Consider the following 20334-nt stretch of genomic DNA (forward strand, 5'->3'; position numbering starts at 1 on the left):
ATATTTATTATGTTAGTGTTGACCAGCAGTTTTATGGGATGTGAGTCTCTGGTTACTGCCATATACTTCTGCTGGATCTTGCTTGACAGAAACATAGAAATCTACAGAACATTTTGCAAGCTGTGTAACTTATTCTAGAAACTGCCTAGAATTACCCTACCATTTTGCCCTCTATTTTTCTAAGCTCCATGTACCTATCCAAGAGGATCTTAAAAGACCCTATTGTATCCACCTCTACCACCATCACCGGCAGTGCATTCCACGCACCCACCACTCTTTGCATGGAATAACTTACCCCTGACATCCCTCTTGTACCTACTTCCAAGCACCCCATTGTGTTAGCCATTTCTGCCCTGGGGGGTAAAAGCCTCTAGCTATCCACACGATCAATGCCTCTCTTGTACACCTCTTATCAGGTCACCTCATGGAGAGTGGGGGGGGGGGGGGCTACTGCACAGGACTGAAAGAAGCCACAGAGGGTCGTACATTTAATCAGCATCTTGGTACTAGCCTACAAAATACCTAGGACGTGTTCAAGGAGCAGTGTCTTAGAAAGGAAGCGTCCATTATTAAGGACCTCCAGCACCCAGGGCATGCCCTGTTACCATAGGGTAGGAGGTACAGGAGCCTGAAGGCACACACTCAGCGATTCAGGAACAGCCTCTTCCCCTCTGCCATCCGATTCCTAAATGGACATTGAACCCTGAGACACTACCTCACTTTTTTAAAAAAAAAAGTATTTCTGATTTTTGCACAATACATATCTAGTCAATATATGTATACTGTATGAAGTATACTGAATAAGATTCACTTATTATTATTTTCTTCTATATTATGTATTGCATTGAACTGCTGCTGCTAAGTGAACAAATTTCACGTCACATGGAGGTGATAGTAAACCTGATTCTGTTTCTCTGTCACTCCAAGGAGAGAAGGCCAAGTTTTGAGTGTCCTATGGACATGAACGCCAAGATCATGCTGATCCTCCACACTACCAATTAATATTATATTCTGTCTATATTCTGGCAGCTCTTCATATTTTAATCCCCACCTCCACCTTTTGTTTTCTAGTCTTTCCTTGGCAATGGTCTCTGACATGACCATTAAAGATCTTTCTGACATCCACTTCAGGACATTCAAAATGCCTTTTTTGATCTCCACTTCCCCACAGTCTTTGAGAGTTTTGAAAATTAAATTCTATATCTTCATTCTACCTTTCCTAATTGCAAACTAATTTCCCTGAAGGATCCCTCCTTCCAAACTAATATTGGGTTATGTGGCTCCAGTTTGAGATCGTATCGAGATCTTGTGCTGTAATTTCTGATGTACTATGATAAATAGAGATATTATATGCCCGAAGCATGCAGAAATTTACAATTTAACCACACATTAATAACTTAATTATTTTGGATGTTTTGAAGTTCAGCTTTACCTCATTTTATAAAATTCCAGTGAAAATTGGAGTGTAATATTTATTTTTTTAAAGCATCTTATGCAAGCCTTGCGCTAAAAATGTTTCTACTTCCCCCAGGGCTGTTAAATTGTAATTAATAATCATATCATAGACTTACAGGTATCAGTAGCTGGGTAGGATAAATCAAAAAGTGTGAAAATGGTTGTGCTAAACACTTCATTCAATTCTTAAGCAAAGTCAAGTTTATTGTCATATGTACAAGTACATGTGTGCATTGGTACAGTTAAAACTTCCAGCAGTATCACAGGCACGTAGCCTGATGTAGGCTGCTAGACATAAAATATGCCAGAAATACATAAATTAAACCTACACACAGTGGCCACATCATTCGGCACTCTTATATACCTGTTTGTTAATGCCAATAGCCAATCATGTGGCAACAACTCAATGCATAAAAGCTTGCAGACATGGTCAAGAAGTTCTGTTGTCTTTCAGACTAAACATCAGAATGGGTAAGAAATGTGATCAGATTGACTTTGGCCATGGAGTGATTGCTGGTCCCAAATGGAGCAGTTTGAGTATCTCCGAAGCTGCTGATCTCCCGGATTTTCATCCACAAGTTTGAAGAGTTTACAGAGAGTGGTGTGAAGAACAAAACAAAACAAAACATCCAGCAAGCAACAGTTCTGTGGGTGAAAATGTCTTGTTAATGAAAGGGATCAGAGGAGAATAGCCAGACTGCTTCAAGCTGACAGGAAGGCGGCAGTAACTACTCATTACAACAGTGATGTACAGAAGAGCATCTGTGAAGGCACAACATATCGAACCTTGAAGTAGATTGGCTACAGCAGTAGAAGACCATGAACACTAGGTGGACACACTGTTAGCTACAGGAAGTACCTGATTAGGTAGTCTTTATTAAGGGTCTCGGCCCGAAATACCGACTGTTTGCTCTTTTCCAAAGATGCTGCCTGGCCTGTTGAGTTCATCTAGCATTTTGTGTGTGTTGCCAGGTACTATTATAAAAGGCTACTGAATGTAAGTTATACATTTTTACAAGAAAGAATACAATTAGGACAAAAAAAAATCTATTTTTAGTGCAAAGTGACCAAAGTGGTCACTGTACTGTAGTGGTTAGGGTTGTGCCAATTGGTTTGACAACTGGATAGTTGAGGGGAAGTAGCTGTTCTGCCAATTTAAGTTCCAATGGTCGGTGACATTTTAATTTCTCCAGGTGACATGGTTACCATGAAGCTAATCAAATTTAGTCCCAAAATTGTGCAGATCCACACAAATCTACATTAACCACATCTTTCTGTTGATTTAACAATATGTACCAATCGGGGTACAGCTTGAACAGTATATTTGGAAAATTGATGGTAGCATTTTAGTCAAGTATGAACTGATTGGAAAGCTGAGCCTACTGGGCCTGAACACCTCCCTCTGCAACTGGATCCTAGACTTCCTGACTGGGACACCTCAGTCAGTCCGGATCGGGAGCAACATCTCCAACACCATCACACTGAGCACGGGGGCTCCCCAGGGTTGCGTGCTCAGTCCATTGCTGTTCACTCTGCTGACCCACGACTGTGCTGCAACACACAGCTTGAACCATGTCATCAAGTTCACTGATGACACAACTGTGGTGGGTCTCATCAGCAAGAATGACGAGTCAGCTTACATAGAGGAGGTGCAGCGGCTAACGGACTGGTACAGAGCCAACAACCTGTCTCTTAATGTGAACAAAACAAAAGAAGTGGTTGTTGACTTCAGGAGGGCATGGAGCGACCACTCTCCGCTGAACACCGACAGCTCCTCGGTAGAGATCATAAAGAGCACCAAATTTCTTGGTGTTCATCTGATGGAGAATCTCACCTGGTCCCTCAACACCGGCTCCTTAGCAAAGAAAGCCCAGCAGTGTCTCTACTTTTTGCGAAGGCTGAGGAAAGTCCATCTCCCACCCCCCCCCCCCCCAACCTCATCACATTCTACAGGGTTTGTATTGAGAACATCCTGAGCAACTGCATCACTGCCTGGTTTGGAAATTGCACCATCTTGGATCGCAAGATCTTGCAGCGGATAGTGAGGTCAGCTGAGAAGAACTCTTCCTGCCATCACAGACATTTACACTACACGCTGCATCCGCAAAGGAAACAGCATTGTGAAGGGCCCCATGCACTCCTCATACAATCTCTTCTCCCTCCTGCCATCTGGGAAAAGGCTCCAAAGCATTCGGGCTCTCACGACCAGACTATGTAACAGTTTCTTCCCCCAAGCTATCAGACTCCTCAATACCCAAAGCCTGGACTGACACCTTGCCCTACTGTCCTGTTTATTATTTATTGTAATGCCTGCACTGTTTTTGTGCACTTTATGCAGTCCAGTGTAGGTCTGTAGTGTAGTGTAACTTTCTCTTTTTTTTATTACGTAGTTCAGTCTAGTTTTTGTACTGTGTCATGTAACACCATGGTCCTGAGAAACATTGTCTCATTTTTACTATGCACTGTACCAGCAGTTATGATCAAAATGACAATAAAAGTTGACTTGACTTGACAGTGGAAATGGAAATAAAGTTAGTGTTTCAAGTTAAGTACCTTTCATTGGAATTGACAAACATTGGAGATGTAATTCTCTTGCGTTTGGAAGAAATGAAAGAAGATCTCATTAAAGTTTAAAAAATACTTTTAGGGTGGAAACGGGCTGGATGTTTTCCCTGACTGAACTCTAGAAGCAAGGTCACAGTCTCAGACCAAGATGTAGCATGCCGAGGAATAAAATTAAACATTTCTTTGGTCAGATGGTGACGAACCTTTGGAATTCTCTGTCCTTGAGGTTGAGAAGGAAGAGTTCTCATGTAGGGGCTTCAAACTGAAGTGTTAAAGCTGTGTTTTCTTTCACATCTGCTGTCTGTCTTCAGTGTTTCTAGCATTTACTTCATTTACTGTGAAGGCTCGCTAAATTCATTGAAAACAGAGGTCGATTGATTTTGGATATCAAGGGAATCGGGGGTATATAGGGATAGTACGGGAATAAAGCACTGAGGTAGAAAATTAGCCATAATTTTGATAAATACCCAAGCGGAGCTCAAAAGACCTCTTTGGTCTACACCGGCTCTTATTTCTTGTGTTTTTATTTTTGAGGAAATGGAGAGGTAGAGAAGATGAGACAGGGAAGAAAAGACAAGATCATCTATGTTTTAAGGCAGAAGGGATGTTGAACTTCATTGAAAGCATGTAAGAAGCTCAGGGAAGAGAGAGAGGAATGGAACTGGAGATGGGATGGTGAATTAAAAGAACCATCAGCTTGATAGTTGGTGAACTAAATTAAACCTGTCTTTCATGCTGGGTCTCCACAGGTAAAATAAGTAGTGTTAATTTTGTTTCCCCTTGTGTTTCTGACTTGCACAGATATTTTGGATGATTATTATCTGAAGTAAAGAAGTGGGATAAAGCCAGATCAGAGTTTGAAATTATGTTCAGAAATTGAAAGGAAAAGATTAGATTAAATGGAAAGCCATGTAGGCCAGACATTGTACTGCAAAAGAATTTAATAGTGGTTAGGATAGAGGTGCAGAGGTTTCGAAGCTTATGTCCTTTGGGGTTGGTTAGGAGTAGACTGAAATAGACAGATCACACAACCAACATTCCACAGCTTTCTTCCAATATCTATACAACCGGAAAGCAGAGCCTAGTTCAAGTTTTGAATCAAAAAAAGCAAACGTGATTTTAAAATAATACTGATTCTTAGCAAATCAATGGGAATTCAACACTAGTATCTGTATTTTGTTTAGATGCATTGTAAAATATGTTGTGGGTAATTGCCCTGTGAGGACCTAATCCACACGGCATTGTGGGAAACATTCAAGCGGTACTGTGGGACTCGTCCAGCAATCCGGTGTTCTTCACAGTGCAATCTGTCCATGGGCTCTGTACCCAAAGACTGTGGTAAAAATAATCATTTAATTTGATATTTTAAATGTAACACGATTGTAATTTATTAATCTTTAAAAAGCAGAAGCCTGTGGTTCATGGATTCACACACAAGAAACCTCTTGGGGTAACATTACGCCACGTATGCAAGGATGGTGCAGGTTTAGTTGTCCGTTGAAAATGAATTATCTGCTCTCATCTGAATGTTAGCGAGGTTTTTACATTTGCCCCTTTTACCTCTTGGGCAATGAAGATGGGAAAAGTCAAATGTGGTTTCGGAGCTTGATTGCTGTTCTGCCACAAAGTTCTAATTATTGACTTCCGGTGACGACAGGGTCAGGCTTCGATGGTGCACCCCAAACAGCACTGAATGACAGCACTCTGTGAGCCAAGATGCAGAGCAGTGATGCTGAGTTGCCTTATTCATGATGACAGAAATATACCTGTTAAAGCAATTATTTAATCAAGAAACCACCTCAATTGACAAATATAAATTGTATTTCACATAATCTCTCACAGCAGCTTTACTTTTGTTTGCAAAATGAATCTACTAAGTCATATCTTAAGAATGAAAATTTTAAAAACATTAATTACATTAATTTGACAGCCAATTTTTATTTGGTGTAAATTGCAAATTCAAATCATTGCTGTAATGGCAATTTCAAAGTTGCCTTGTTTTGCACTACTCCCTTTGTGCTTTCCATTCCTGCTATAAACCATGTACAACCAATTAACTCAGTTAAAATTGGTAGAAGAAATAAATTAATTTTTCTTGAAATTTACATTAAGGAATTAAACGCCTGACAAAAACATGGTCGTCCTTTGCAAAATCCAAAGTTCATGAGATTCTGGCAATCTTAGTAAAATATGTAGACCAATCTTAGCTCAAAAATGAAGGTTTTGTTGCATAGTTAAATTATCCTGAAATTAACTCCCCCCCCCCCCCCCACCATGTTTTTGTGTGAACTGGAACACAATTAAGAAAATGTAATTCTTGGCGCTAAGATTAATTTTTCATAACTTTGGTTAAAAATAATAAATGCTATATCCTTGCACAATCATCTACACACCTGTAAATGTTTTTCTCATACAATCCTAATCCTGATTCTCGAAAGACAGTAATAGAGTTATCAACTAATTAAATTCATGTGGTCTTCTAATTGACACATTCAATGGAAAACTTTAGTTTAAACTTGGATTTAATGTGCTCTGTGCTTCCTTTCAGAATCATAATCATGATGATCAGACACTATTGCAAAATATTTTTATGGAAATAATATTTATGTAGATTTACAGTTTTAGCTAAAGGACTTTGATGTTAAATAGAAAAGCTTTCTCAGTCTCCATGTTCTTTCTGATTTAGCAAATTTATTTTTGTTTAAAGGTTCCGTTGATGAAATGGAGAAAGGAGAGGAGAATCTAACTGATGACAACAATATGTCTGAAAGGGAAACAATAGCTTCAAACCACGATGAATCAGCAGACTGTGATACATCAAGTTCTTTTTATAGTGAAGGTAATACGATGTTACGGTTATCAATTATCTTTTTTATTGCAAGTTGGACTTGGGGACACAAATGTATTTCTTGAAATCCCAAATTTGATACATCTATTCCACATATGATGTCACAAGCAAGTTACAAAAATCATGAAGTTTTAACATATCGGTTTACCAACGTATTATACTTTCCTCTCCTATTTGAAACCCCTATGGCTCCTGAGCTCTAATCAGGCAAATCTTACACAGTGCAGGTTGTTCCAACCATGTCTCTTCCTTCAGACTCCCAAGAGACTGAAAATCACAGCTCCTTTCATAATCCTCTCTTGAGTATCTTGGTTACAACCATATTTATTTATCAAAATTAAACAATGTTCAAATGCTATGTATGTAGAATGTATTTGTTCACGGTATATTTTATTTAATAACGTTTGGAAGTGATAAGAAGGAACTGGTCTATGTTCATTTGACTTCTCATCATGTAACTTGAACTATAAACACTAATACATCAACACAAAATTATCTATAGGCTTTCAGCAACATTTAGTTCATTTACTAATTGAATATTTCTCCTTTGCTTTACATGAATTTCTGTTCATGATTTTCATGTCATGCTTTAGTAATTTACCAATACAGTGATTAATAAAATAATATTTTTACATGGTCTGTAAAACAGTTTGGTGGTTTGAACATAGATTCTTCAGCAATCTATAAATATATTTGAAGTGCAATGTTTACTGCAGCAATTGAAAGACTGTCAACTGTCATTTACCATTTATTGCCAAATCAGCACATAATTATAGTCAGGTGCCTGCTGAAGAGGTTGCAATGAAAAGGGCCTTAAAAGCTTTCACGTGTGAATTGCTTTTAGACATGCCTCCATCGTAATTTTCAAAACCTGAATTAAATATTCAATACATCTGCTTATTTCCTACATTTATTAAAATATGTATATTAAGAAGCAATGAAAACAGAAAAACTGAAAATGAAGGAAATATGAAATAAAGAAAACAGAAAATATTGGAAAAGCTCAACAGGTCAGGCAGCATCTGTGGGAGACAAAAAACTTAAATTTTAGGTTGCAGGCCCTCCATCAAAACAGGAAAAGAGAGAAAACAAAGTAGTTTTAAATTACAGGTAATGTGGGGGAGGAATGAATAGGACTAGGGAATATCTGTAAGGTGGGTCCAGCATTGCCATGGTGATCAGCACTTGATAACGCCATCTGGCTGAGAGATTAACGAGGGCTGTTGGAGGGAGAACAAAGGGACTTGCAAAAGCTGTGCAGTGCAGGTCAGAGGCAAAGGAAATGCTCAACAGGTCAGATGTTAGTGGGAAGAGAGAAAAAGCTGAGTAGCAGTTGCAAATGGATAATGTACAGCAGAAATGAGCAAAAGAGAAAATGAGATGCCTGGAATTGTTAAATTCAATATTGTTCCACTGAGGGCCAATGTGTGTAAATTACTGGAAGTATTCAGCAGGTGAGGCAGAGTCAGTGGAAAGAAAAACAATTTGAAGACTCTTTTCAAACCTTTAAAAAGGGGAAAAAGAAGTTGGGTTTAAATTGCAGAGAGGGTGGGAGAGAGAAGGATAGGGCAGAGGAAATGTCATTAGTAAAAGGAGATAACTTAAAACTAATGACTTCCTTTCAGCCCCCACCTCCCCAAGTTCTGATGAAGGTTCTTGGACATGAAACCTTAGCATCTATGGAAGGAGAAAGGTGCCTAACCTCCTGAGTATTTTTAGACTTCCATCATTTATATTTTTGTTTTGAGGCCCACTCCAAGAGGAACTACACCTCATCTTCTGCCTGGGTATGTTGACATTCTCACACCAAACAACTTGTCCACAACTCTTTCTTCAGATCAAATGTAAAGCTATGAGAACTCACATGGGCCTAATTTCCCTCTGTCTTTTAGTGGGCTAGATGAACTGTCATTGTTTCAGTTCTGCTCGGACCCATCCCTCTGCTCATTCTCTGGTGTACTGACAAGTACATTGATCCTGTGAGCTGTGCCTGGACACAACTCATTAACTTTTGCAATGAATTTCCCTTTGCTCTCAATTTCTCTTGTTCCAAGTCTGACTCTTTCTTTCCTTTTATGGATTTCTCTATCCCTGCCACCTTTAAAACTGCAGTGCTTTCCAGAAATTCTCCTTCTGTCACATCTTCTTGTGTATTGAGACTTTTCACAAAGGTGTGTCTGAGATGTTTTCCTTTTTACTTGACCATGCCTTCCTTTTTATAGTTGAAAAAGTTCTTAAACTTGCTGTCACACCCTCTCCTTCTGGAGTTTATTTGTCACTCCAGTAGCCCACACATTCAATGGATAATCTTTTATAATTTCTCCAATCTTCAACCAAGTTTCTCCTCTGGGCGCATTTTTCTGTCCTCAAGATATGGTCACCTCTGCGTTCAAGGAAATAAAAATGATGATTTCACAGAATCACTGGAGGAGATGGTGTAATAAGAGATGGGAATGACTTTGGGTGTCTATGACTTTGCATCATGAATTGTCATGGCTCAAGTTAAACAAAGCTAGAAAATTCTGGCTGATTACTACCTCTTGCCCTCCAGCTGATGAATCAGCACTTCTCTATGTCAAACATTTATTTGGGAGAAGCTTGAAAGTAACAAGTATATATTTGAACATTGGGTAAGAGCGTTCATCATTTAAATAGCCTCAGAAGTACTACTATTGATCAAACTGGCTGAATCCTGAAAGAAGCATTTGCAAACTTAGCTAATGGTAAGTGATGGGAATCAGCAGAAAGAAATGATATTTCTAATTATAATTTTAATAATATTATTAAACCTTCTGTCATCCTATCCAATGTTGCACTATCAACCCTTGCAATTTATTCCCAGGAGTCAATTTCATTCTGGACTTGGTTCACACCACTTGGTTCATGGCCAACGTATCAGTGCTGATCTGTAATGTCAAGAGTGCTCAGAGTGATTTCTCCAGTGCTTTATTTTGAGTTTTGCGTGAATTACTCTGCTCCTGTTCTGTTCTTAAATCCTTGATCCAAATGACATTCTAAAGACCAGTTAACATTGACAACAAAATAATACAGATGGCACCAAGTTTTAAAAAAAAAACTCAGTGAAATTGCAAAGAAAGCTGTCCAGCAATTTTAGCGAATAGATCCTTGAAGGCCAGTGAGCAATGGATTGATACTATAGTCTGTGTTGTGGAAGTACATGCATGAAATACAGTAACAAATAAAGGATGCCAAGCACACAAAATCTTTGGTTGTCTGTCTCATAGTTGAAACAATTTTTGCCACCATTTACAAAGGGTGCCAAGGTAATGGAGAGGGTGAAGGAATAGTATTGCAACATCAAATCCAGGCATATGTTTTTATCAGGACTCCTCTGATTATATAGAAAAGTTCTAAACTAGTGTGTGTAATCTCTTGATAATCTAGATAAGAAACTGCATTTTCTGGAAACAGAATGTTGTTTGTTCACTTTACATTCGTAACTACTGTATTGTTTTTTTTTGAACAATTATTTGCATGGTATTCCAAACTTATATTGATTACATTTTAGGCAGATTTCAAGATTATTGTTAAGGTGAATTATTGTCTATTAATATTTTAAGGTTCTCATTTCCTTTTATTTATGCAGGAACTGGTTGGCATGAGGTTTGGTTGAAAATGTCACTTCCTTGATTGTTCTGAATCCTATGGATGATGGATGTCAGACTTGCAAATCGAAAGATATATCTTGCTGGTGCTTTAATCAGTGGAACAGAATTTCCTTTGCAGAAGCATGAGGACACAATTTCCTCTGAGCCACTTCTGCTCCCTAGCCATATCTTTGGAAATTCGACATGAACAATTTATAATCAACATGTGATAGCAGAGAGAACCCCAGACAAAATTTAACTCATGGTGACTTTGCAACTTTTAGACATTTTAATCTGCACTCTCTAACAGACTGGAAGCATGTAGTAATGGAACAACATTCCTGGTATATGCCTTTCCGTTAACTTTAGAACATGGCTTAGCAATATATTCTCGATTGAAACAAACTACTTTGTGCCCAGAGGACAGCAAAACAATGGCATTTAGCCAGATGCAAAGAATGGTCAACTCATATATTTTGCAAATGAAGCAAACAAATCCCTTGCTGTAGCTGTCATCTGATGACCAAGAATGTTCATTTCTGTTGCTGGGAGGGTGTTCAAGCTGACTACTCTGTGACACAATGCTGGATCTTGACCCAAGATGTTGGACATCCCAGAGATGCTGCCTGACCTGCTGAGCTACTCCAGCATCTTTTTTTTTCAACTGTCTTCAGTCTCCTATGCATTGTAGAGCAGAGCTGAAAGGAGTTCCATATTTTAAATAAGTTTGCATTCTTGATTGCACTCTTTTCCACTTTGTGGACCTAGTCATCTTTAAACTTTACCTCAGCAACTAACATTCAACTAAGTCAACCTATTACTTCAGGAGGACTTCAACTTTACACCTTGCACAATGGTTAGTCAGTTCATTTCACATCAATTCGTTACAGAACTGGTAAACTTCTTACAGCACATTTCTTCATCTCCTATCTCATGCCATGATTTAGATTCTTCAGCTCGTTGTGCTCTCATTTTATGAGGGAAGGATGGCAGAGCCAGGTGGGACAAGGGAGGGTGAATGTGGAGACAGAGGCTGGAGGGCGATGAGCAGGTTCACAAGAGCTAGAAGTGCTGGTATCTGATAAATAAGCTGATAATGGCAACCATTCAAAATGGGTTGATAGATCCATTTACCCTCGGGGAAAGGATCCAGCAGGAAAAGTCTATGATTTCAATGGATGCTGCCCGACCTGCTGAGTTCATCCAGCTTCTTTGTAGGGGGAGGGAACCAAGAATGTGGAGGGGTGAAACTGGATGAGGGAGGCTGGAAGGGGCGCAAGGGAAGATGAACAAAAATACAAGGAACAGAGGTGGGTCAGAAGGAGAAAAAGCATGCTTTTGACATAGCCTCCTCTACATCCACAACACCAAGCACAAACTAGGTGACTATTTGCAGAGCACCTGTGTTTTGTCCACAGTGACCATCCAGTAATCCTGGCTGCAAGCCATTCCCAGTCCCCTTTCCATTCTCACATTGACCTGACTGTCCTTGGACTTTCCGTTGCCAGAGCAAGGCTAAAATGCAAAGTGGGAGAACAACATTTTGTGTTCTGCCTGGGTAGTCTACACACAATAGTATGACCACTGAACTTTCCAATTACAGCTAGCCCTTAACCTTCTTCTTAACTCTCTCTTCTTTGATCTACCATTGTTTCTCCAATTTTGTTTGTTTTCCATTCTCTCTTCTACCCCTCCAGATTGCCATTTTCACCCCCCTCACCATCTTGGTTTCATCCATTTACCACCCATACACTTTAACCAACCCATCTGGTAACATCTGCCCAGCCCTCCCTTGAATAGATACCATTATCACCTTTCTTTATCAAATTTCTGCAATACTAGCCAATGCATCCCTGCTCAGTACTTTCCAGTCTCCATGTCCACCTTCATCCTCCCCTCCCAATCTGACTCTTAACTGCCCATCATTTTTCATCCACCTAGATCCATCTATCATCTACTGATCCTTGTCTCAACTGTTCCCCTCTCCTCTTTGAGCCAATACTTCCCCTCTCCACTTTCATTCCCCAGGCATGGTCTCAACTCAAAATGTTGTTTGCTTTGATAATTCTTCAATATTGTGCCTTAGGGAAATTAACTACATTGAAATGCTGTGTTGGTGTCAAAGCCTTCATGTGTGGGTCAAGGAGCTCATGTCACTCAGTGTCTGCCTGTAGAAATAGTGGGGCCAGTGGAATCTTGACAGAACACATGCACTTTGTCATTCCTGTGAACTTCATAGTGAAGCAGTTTTCTACTTCTTGGATCCTTTGGCACTGATCTGTTCATAGATTCTTGTTCTACTTTTCTGGAAGCCATCACAGTAATGCAGAAGGAAGGTGATAGTAAAGAGATAATGAGAAAAAAGCTATTCTTAACCTAAATGTCAACAGAGCCCAACATGTGAGTGCCAAAGACAAGGGTAAAATGTTTGTGAACCGATTCAGCCACAAGAACCTTACAGAGAAGGTTGATTGTGTGTTCTCTTGAGTTTGCTGTTTGAAATGGGAACTTCTGTTGGTGGTAGAATCAAGTTAAAATGGTCTGGATGGAAGGTTAAAAAGCAGAGTGGTGCAGAGAAAAGTAAACTAATATGGCTTTGAATTTAAATTAGAAGAAGGTTCCCTTCAACTAGAGCTTTATTTGGAAAGCAGCCCAATAGATAATATCAAAAAGTTGGAATTGGTTATCCTCAGTGTATGTTAAATTGAGTCAATAGTCATCATCCATATTACTGAATGGAGAGGGGTTGCAGAGTGGAGCCAGAGAAATAATTGTTGCGCCACACAGGGAGCTAGTAAATGAGCACTTGCCTAGCCAAATTGTGTAGCAAAAATATTAGAAAATCATTTGGCTTTTAATATGTGCCTTTGTAGATGGAATGATGGAACCATTTAAGAATGGACTTATGGTGACCCTGTTTTTCTGAAATTGTAATAGAATTTCAGTTTGGTTGTTGTAAGCATTCTTTAGACAGTATAGGGAATGGTAGCATGATTCAATATTTAGAAAAGTATTCAGTTTTGTCTGGAGGCAATTTTCTTACTTGTCACATTGATTTCCTCTCCTAAATTAAGAAATTACATTTATTTCTTAAATGTAATATCTGCATTAGGTAGTTTACATTTTTTCTCATTTAATTTAATAATGTTTTATTTATTCAACTTCCTTTAAAGAAAAGTTTATCAGTGACTTTACTCAGACACCTGATATCTCTGTTTGACTAAATCACCCTTCAAGCCCATTGTGTGATTAAGTTCTCCTTCCACCCACTCTATTTTAAGATGGTATCCTCCTTGCTCATGCAGCAGTCAAGAATGTTGGACTGGCACAGCTTATCTTGCAACAATAGGGAATAAAGCTGTTTTAGATAGCATGGAAACCACATTCTGTTTAGAAGGATGAGGAAATCCATAGAGTTGGAACTATGACTATATCTTTCAAAAAGGTCAGTTGAAGAAATTAAGCATCTGGTGCTAATTCTCTGCTGTACTCTCCCCTTGCCCCCTCCTTCCCTCCCTCTCACCCTAATCTCCCATTGTCTCCTTTCAAAGTCTCCACTTAGTTCAGGATATATGTATCATATTAGCTTCTGTGTAAGTAGACCCATGTAATTATTAAGCTTCCCTGTGCTTATTCTTGTGTTGGTTTTGCTACCACTCCAGTCATGGGCACATCATGTCTACTTTGAATCTTTTATTCCTTTTTTTAAAGAACACATTTTCCCAAAGAACATCTTTTCCCTCTAACCTTACGAGTTTTTTCCATTCTGCAAATTGACATACTTTTCTTATCTCAGAGTAATTCTACCATTCCCAATCCCTATCTTGACCCTTGAGTACTGCTGTCTCTCTCATCTTTCTTCATCTTCCACCAAAACTTTACTGCTGCTGTTGATCTGCTCTCCCATGCTCCCTTCTCACCTTTGCTGCAGCATCCATTGGCGTCTCTCAACCTGGCCTCCTGTATGTACCTGCTTCTTGAGCTCTGATGGATGAATAAAATAGGTGAGCAATTGGTTTAATTGTACAGGATTGTGATCTTACTCTTACAATCAACAGCATAGTGTAATCTGTACCCTATTCCAAGATCATTCTGTAATACAGAATTAACTGTTAACAGTTTATTTTTGATGCAAGCCATTATTGTAAACCCTTCTTTCCTGGGTCCTCCGGTTTCACTGGCAGTTGTACATGAGGGGAAGTCAATAAGATCAAAATTGCCTGATTAACTACCTCTGCTGCTTCACTTCCTTACTCGGACCCTGTTGATCAAGCTTCCCAAGTGCTGAATCGATATCTTTCTCTAGTTTCTCTGTCACCTGTCAAGTAGAATCTGACCTCATTACTACCCACGAGACTCACTTCCTACTCTATTACCCTAGTCCATTAAACTGCTGACTACCCAATTATCTTAATGTTAGCTAATGCTTTTAATAGTTCTCTCTTGAGAGCTACTGGTCCATCGCCTTCAAATCTATCAACATCATCCCTCTGCTCAATTAAAATGTCCTGTGACATCTCCATCCATTGATTTGTATTCTTTTCCTCAAATTCCATGTATGAATCGTGGTCATTAAGTTTGTCTCCAGTCCTTAGCATTAAAACATACTTTATCAAAGTTACTAACGACACTTTCTGCAATTCTGATAAGAATAAATGATCCTTCTGTTTGACATTATCCAGCTCTGTTACCACACTTGGATCCATTCTCAATTACTGAGTCATAACAAGGTGTCTCTGGCATTTTCCATAGGCATCTCATTACCTTTATTCTTTAAATCATGATTTGTGCTCCCTTCTGATTTCCCATCTGCAAATCCATCGGTAATGCCTGATAACAGCATTCTTTTCTTCATTGTAAGCTGCCAGTAACCAGTTACATCTCACTACCACCTCCTTTAGCTTGGCGACGCTCCAGGGTGTCTATACCTCTCCATTACTGCTCTCTGAAACTGGAATTTCTCGATTCATTATATATTTATAGCTCTATAGTAAGCTGCCAAGGTCTTGGCTGTAGAATTTATAGTCTAAATCCTGCTACAAATGCAGCATGTTCAATACTAACATCATCCCCTTGTGTCTAGAGACAAGTATGCACTCAGTATACATGGTACGCCTGTACACTCGCTCGTTAATGCAAATATTTAATCAGCTGATCATGGACAGCAACTAAATGCCTAAAAGCATGCAAACATGGCCAAGGGGTTCAGAGAAAACATCAGAATGGGAGCGAAATGTGATCTAAGTGGCATTGATTGTGGAATGACTATTGGTGCCAGGGTGTATGGTTTAAGTATTTCAGAAACTGTGTTCTCCTGTGGTTTTCATGTGCAATAATCTAAGAATTTACAGAGGAACTGTGTGGTAAACAAAAACAAAATCAGTGAGCTGCTGTTCTGTGGGCAAAAATGCCTTGTTAATTAGTTCAAAGGTCAAAGTCAATTTATTATCAAAGTATGTGTGTCACCTGAGATTGATTTTCTCACTGGCATACTCAGTACATCCACTAACCATGATAGAATCAATGAAAGCCATACCAACAAGGTAGACAACCAGTGTGCAAAGACAACAAACTGTGCAAGTACAAAAAGAAAGAAAATGAAGAGATAATAATAAATACCAATAAATATCAAGTACATGAGATGAAGTGTCCTTGAGAGTGAGTCAATAGGTTCAGTTGAACAGTTCAGTGATGGGGCGAATGAAGTTATTCCCTCTGATTCAAGATCCTGATGTTTGAGGGATATTAACTGTTCTTGAATCTGGTGGTATGAGTTATGAGGCTCATGTACCTTCTTACTGATGGAAGCAGCCAGAAGAAAGCATGACCTGGGTAGTAGGGGCCCTTGATGATGAATGCTGCAAAGCTCCAAGTAGATATGGTCAATAGTGGAGAGAGGGCTTTTTCTGTCCAAGGGCATTGCTGCTTCAGCACGAGGCTTTGATATAGCCTCATACTCTCCACCACACAGTTATAGAAGTTTGTCAAAGTTTTAGATGTAAGCCGAGCCTTCACAATCTTCTAAGAAAGTGGTTTCTTCATTGTAGCTCCTACATCCTGGGCCCAGGACAGGTAATCTGAAATGGAGTATTTATTTTGCTGACCCTCTCCACCTCTGATCCTCTCCCTATCGATTTCCCTCCTGTATGCTGAATCATCACCAGCTTTGATTCAACCTATGGCAGTGGTGTTGTCAGCAAACTTATCGTAAGTGTAAAGCGATCACAATGAAGTGTAAAGAGGTTAGGGGAGAATGGACAGATTGGTTTAAGCTGACTGGAAGGCAACAATAACTCAAATAACCACGTGCTACAACTGTGGTGTGCAGAAGAGCATCTCTGAAGACTCAACACTTCAAACCTTGAAGTGGATGGGCTACAGCAGCATAATACCACAAACAGAAACTCAGTGGCCATTTTATTAGGTACAAAAGGTACATAGTAAATTGGCACTGTGCCTATATTTGATGCTTGATCTGAAATTGTCTTTCATGCTCTGTTGGGGCATATCATCATGTGTTCACATCACTCTTGATTTGATGATTTTCTGAACAAAGGCAATTTAGCTGTGATGTTTTTTTCTCTCTAGTTAGGATATTACATTTCAGTTTGGATAAAATGACCCAACAAGTATGGATATTTACTTTGGAATCTTAATATGCAAATAAATCTTTTCTTCTTGATTATCATATCTACCGGAGTTCAGTTGATCAGTTTTTATTATTTCAGCAGTTCTATGAAAAGGACTCTCAAGTTGATTTGACAGTTTCATCTGGATTGCCCATCATTTTATCATCTTTGTTTTGCTTTTTGGTTTTTGTCCATTATTGGTTTTTTTTGTAAGGGATCATAGTCTCACAGTGCAGAAATGGGCTCTTTGCTTCACCATGTCCATGCCAACCACCTTGCCCATCTGCACAAATTCCATCTGCCCACATTAGATCTGCATCTTTTATGCCTTGCCTGTTGAAGTCCATGTCTAAATGTCTCTTAAATGTAGAGATTGTATCAGATTTGCTTTGATCACATGTTCCAGGTGTCAAAGGCACTCAAAAAATTCCCCTCAAATCTCCTTTAAAACTCCTCCTTCTCACCTTAACCTATGCCTCACCATAGGAAAAAAGATTGACTATCTACCTGATCTTTATGTCAGTGGCGAGAAGTCATTGTGTGATTTTATTACTCTTTACATTTCACCATGTGTTTCAATTTCGCATCGTGGTCTGTAACGTTTAGAGTCAGTAATTGCATTGGAAGCATCTTAGATTGTTCGAAATGTTTGTGATACTGTTTTACTTTCTGTAGGGTAAAGGTTAAAATCTAAATAATCAGGTTAAGAAGGTGAAGATAAAGTATTAGATCTTAAGAGCCTTGTAGTATCACAATTTTCCAGCAAGGGAAGGCTTTGGTTACTCAAGCTTCAAGTGACCCAGCAGTTTCCTTGATGCAGTTTTAGAACCAGTACCGATGATTGTTTTTGCAATGTGTTCATGTTTTCAAAAATTCCAATTTCCTATTATCTTAGAAAACGAACTAGATTTCTTGTTTTACTTTTATAATTTTGAACTACTTTCAAATCTTTCAGTTGTATAGCCACAAGGAAAGCTTCCCTGGAAACTAATTATCAATACCAATGAAAATGCTAAAGTCCTTATCTTTCATGTGTCAAGTTATAATGTTACTTGCATTCTAGAGAAGAGACATGATTATCACTTTTCTTCAATATGATGTTTGCATGGATGAGTCCTGCATGGATCTTTGTAAAAATTCTTCATTTTGTAATCAGTTCCAGCTCTGATTATATATTTCTGAATGATACCAAATTAGTCCACAATCTTGACTTGTAATTAAAGGCCGGCATATGTTTGCCAACAATTTCTTTGTTTTCTATTGGCCCTATAAATAATGAAGTAACAAAATGTCTCAGTCTTTTCTGCTCTGTAACCTTAACTGCATTATCAGTTAATGTGTTCCACATTGTTTCCTCTTATGCTTTCACACTTCACAGAGAAGCCATCTCTCTGTTCATATCACCAGTGTAGATTTATCTCAATATTCAGAAATTCATCAACACAGCAAGTTACCTTTTGTCATCAGCAAACTTGAAAAGTTTTGCCCTCCAAAAGCAATAAGCAATTTATAAAAATAACAGTGTTTGATCATTGATCTATTGTGTGATTTAACCTTATAGTTATCTAATTCACTTATTTGAGCTTTTTAGTAAATTTGGTTTACATAACAAGGCCTTTTATATAACCACCAGACATGCATCGGTACAGCCTTAATATTTTGTCATCCTCCGTGCGTTTATGTGGAAGATTGACAAATGCTGTATCAAGTTGAAGTAAGTAATATCTACTCCTTAAGCATTATCTGCTAGATTTATAACCCAACAAAAGCTAGAATTCTGAAACCCCATGTTAATCTAAGTGTTCCTGACTGGATCAAGGCAATCTCTGCTTTTGGTCAAAATTGAAATGCATCATACAGCTATAAGATCATTAACAGCAGCTCTGTCTTCAAAATATGATTCATATTTACAACAGTCAAGTTTGTGAGCATGTTACTTGATTTCAGTAAATTTTTAAAAATACTGATAAGAACATTTATAATTACTGTGTCCACATATGATTGGTAGATTCTTGTTTGTAGCATGATCTATTGATATTTAAACCACAAGTTTCTTCCTCACTTCCCTGTCCCTAATCCACCCAATATGATTCTGATCCCTGCAGACATGGTCAAACATTACAGCATCATGAATATAATGCACATTGTCTTCTGAGATGTATACCGTATGCACGCAACGATGTGTTCAAGGTGCAAGTATATACCAATTCTAATGAATGCACAATCTTGTTGCCCCTGAGAAGAGGAGCAGATGCGTGCAAGAGTCATTTTCCAGTCTAATAATCATTTACAGATTGTTTTCAAGAAAACATTTGTATATATGTCACACACTAATCTGATAAGTACTTGAATACTAATTGGATATGCCATTGCCTCTCCTCCTTCATCATTGGATCAAAAAAATTCTAGAAGATTGCCTATGTGTCTTATCAAGGGTAGTTTGAGTTAAGCAAAAAATACCAGTTCAGGTGACATCAGTTAAAGTAATTTTCAGATGCAGAATACAAAACACCACAGGTACAATTTGTAAATAATATTGGCAGAAAATGAATTTCTCAGCAAATATCTCCAATTATGTATTTCACCCAAAAGTTTAAAACTATTATTGAAACAGATATTCCAACACATTTACAACTACCCACTGCCTGTTATGCCACAGGAATTTAGGGCAGCATTGAAAGTCCTCCATCTCTGATAGTGGTCAGGACTTCATTCATTGTGTCAGTAGCTCGGTTTTCACTACCATTAATCATGCAAGTCCCAGGTGGAAATTCAAGAATACCGTCACACTTAGATGTGGAAGGATTCTTCATTGCTGATGCCGTGTCAGAGTTGTTACCCCTCAGCTGAACCCCTGAACCTGGAGTCTGGCTTCAACCCTTTGACCTGTTTGAAATGGGTGACCCTATTAGGAGCCAAAACTCTGACTCCAGCCAACATAGGTTTCTATGTCATTGAGGTACACAAGCCTCTAAGCCCTATGACAAGGTTGTGGTCCTCTTGGATGACATTTACACTGCTGAAAGCTAAATTCATCAATAAATTTAATTGACAAAGACAATGAAATAGATTTCATTAAACAAAATTTAAAAAGGAAATTAACTTCTACTTGCCATTCTCAGTCAAAAACTCAAGATTCGGCTGGAACACAACGTTGTGCAGTTTTATACCAAGAGCAGAAAACTGCCAGTTAATGACCAGTTAATTATAAGCACAATGGGTCAATGGG

General features: G+C 38.7%; 1 protein-coding gene across 2 annotated transcripts in view; it reads left to right on the forward strand.

Annotated features, from left to right (window-relative positions):
* Positions 1–20334, forward strand: part of zfpm1 (zinc finger protein, FOG family member 1) — a 212446-nt gene that overhangs the window by 47380 nt on the left and 144732 nt on the right. For both annotated transcript variants that reach the window (XM_059993028.1, XM_059993029.1), the window contains exon 2: positions 6728–6859. In XM_059993028.1, the coding sequence (XP_059849011.1) occupies positions 6728–6859 (132 nt within the window). The remainder of the gene's footprint in view (positions 1–6727; positions 6860–20334) is intronic.

This window comes from Hypanus sabinus, chromosome 17 (assembly GCF_030144855.1).
Source record: "Hypanus sabinus isolate sHypSab1 chromosome 17, sHypSab1.hap1, whole genome shotgun sequence".
In the NCBI taxonomy this organism is placed as follows: domain Eukaryota; kingdom Metazoa; phylum Chordata; class Chondrichthyes; order Myliobatiformes; family Dasyatidae; genus Hypanus; species Hypanus sabinus.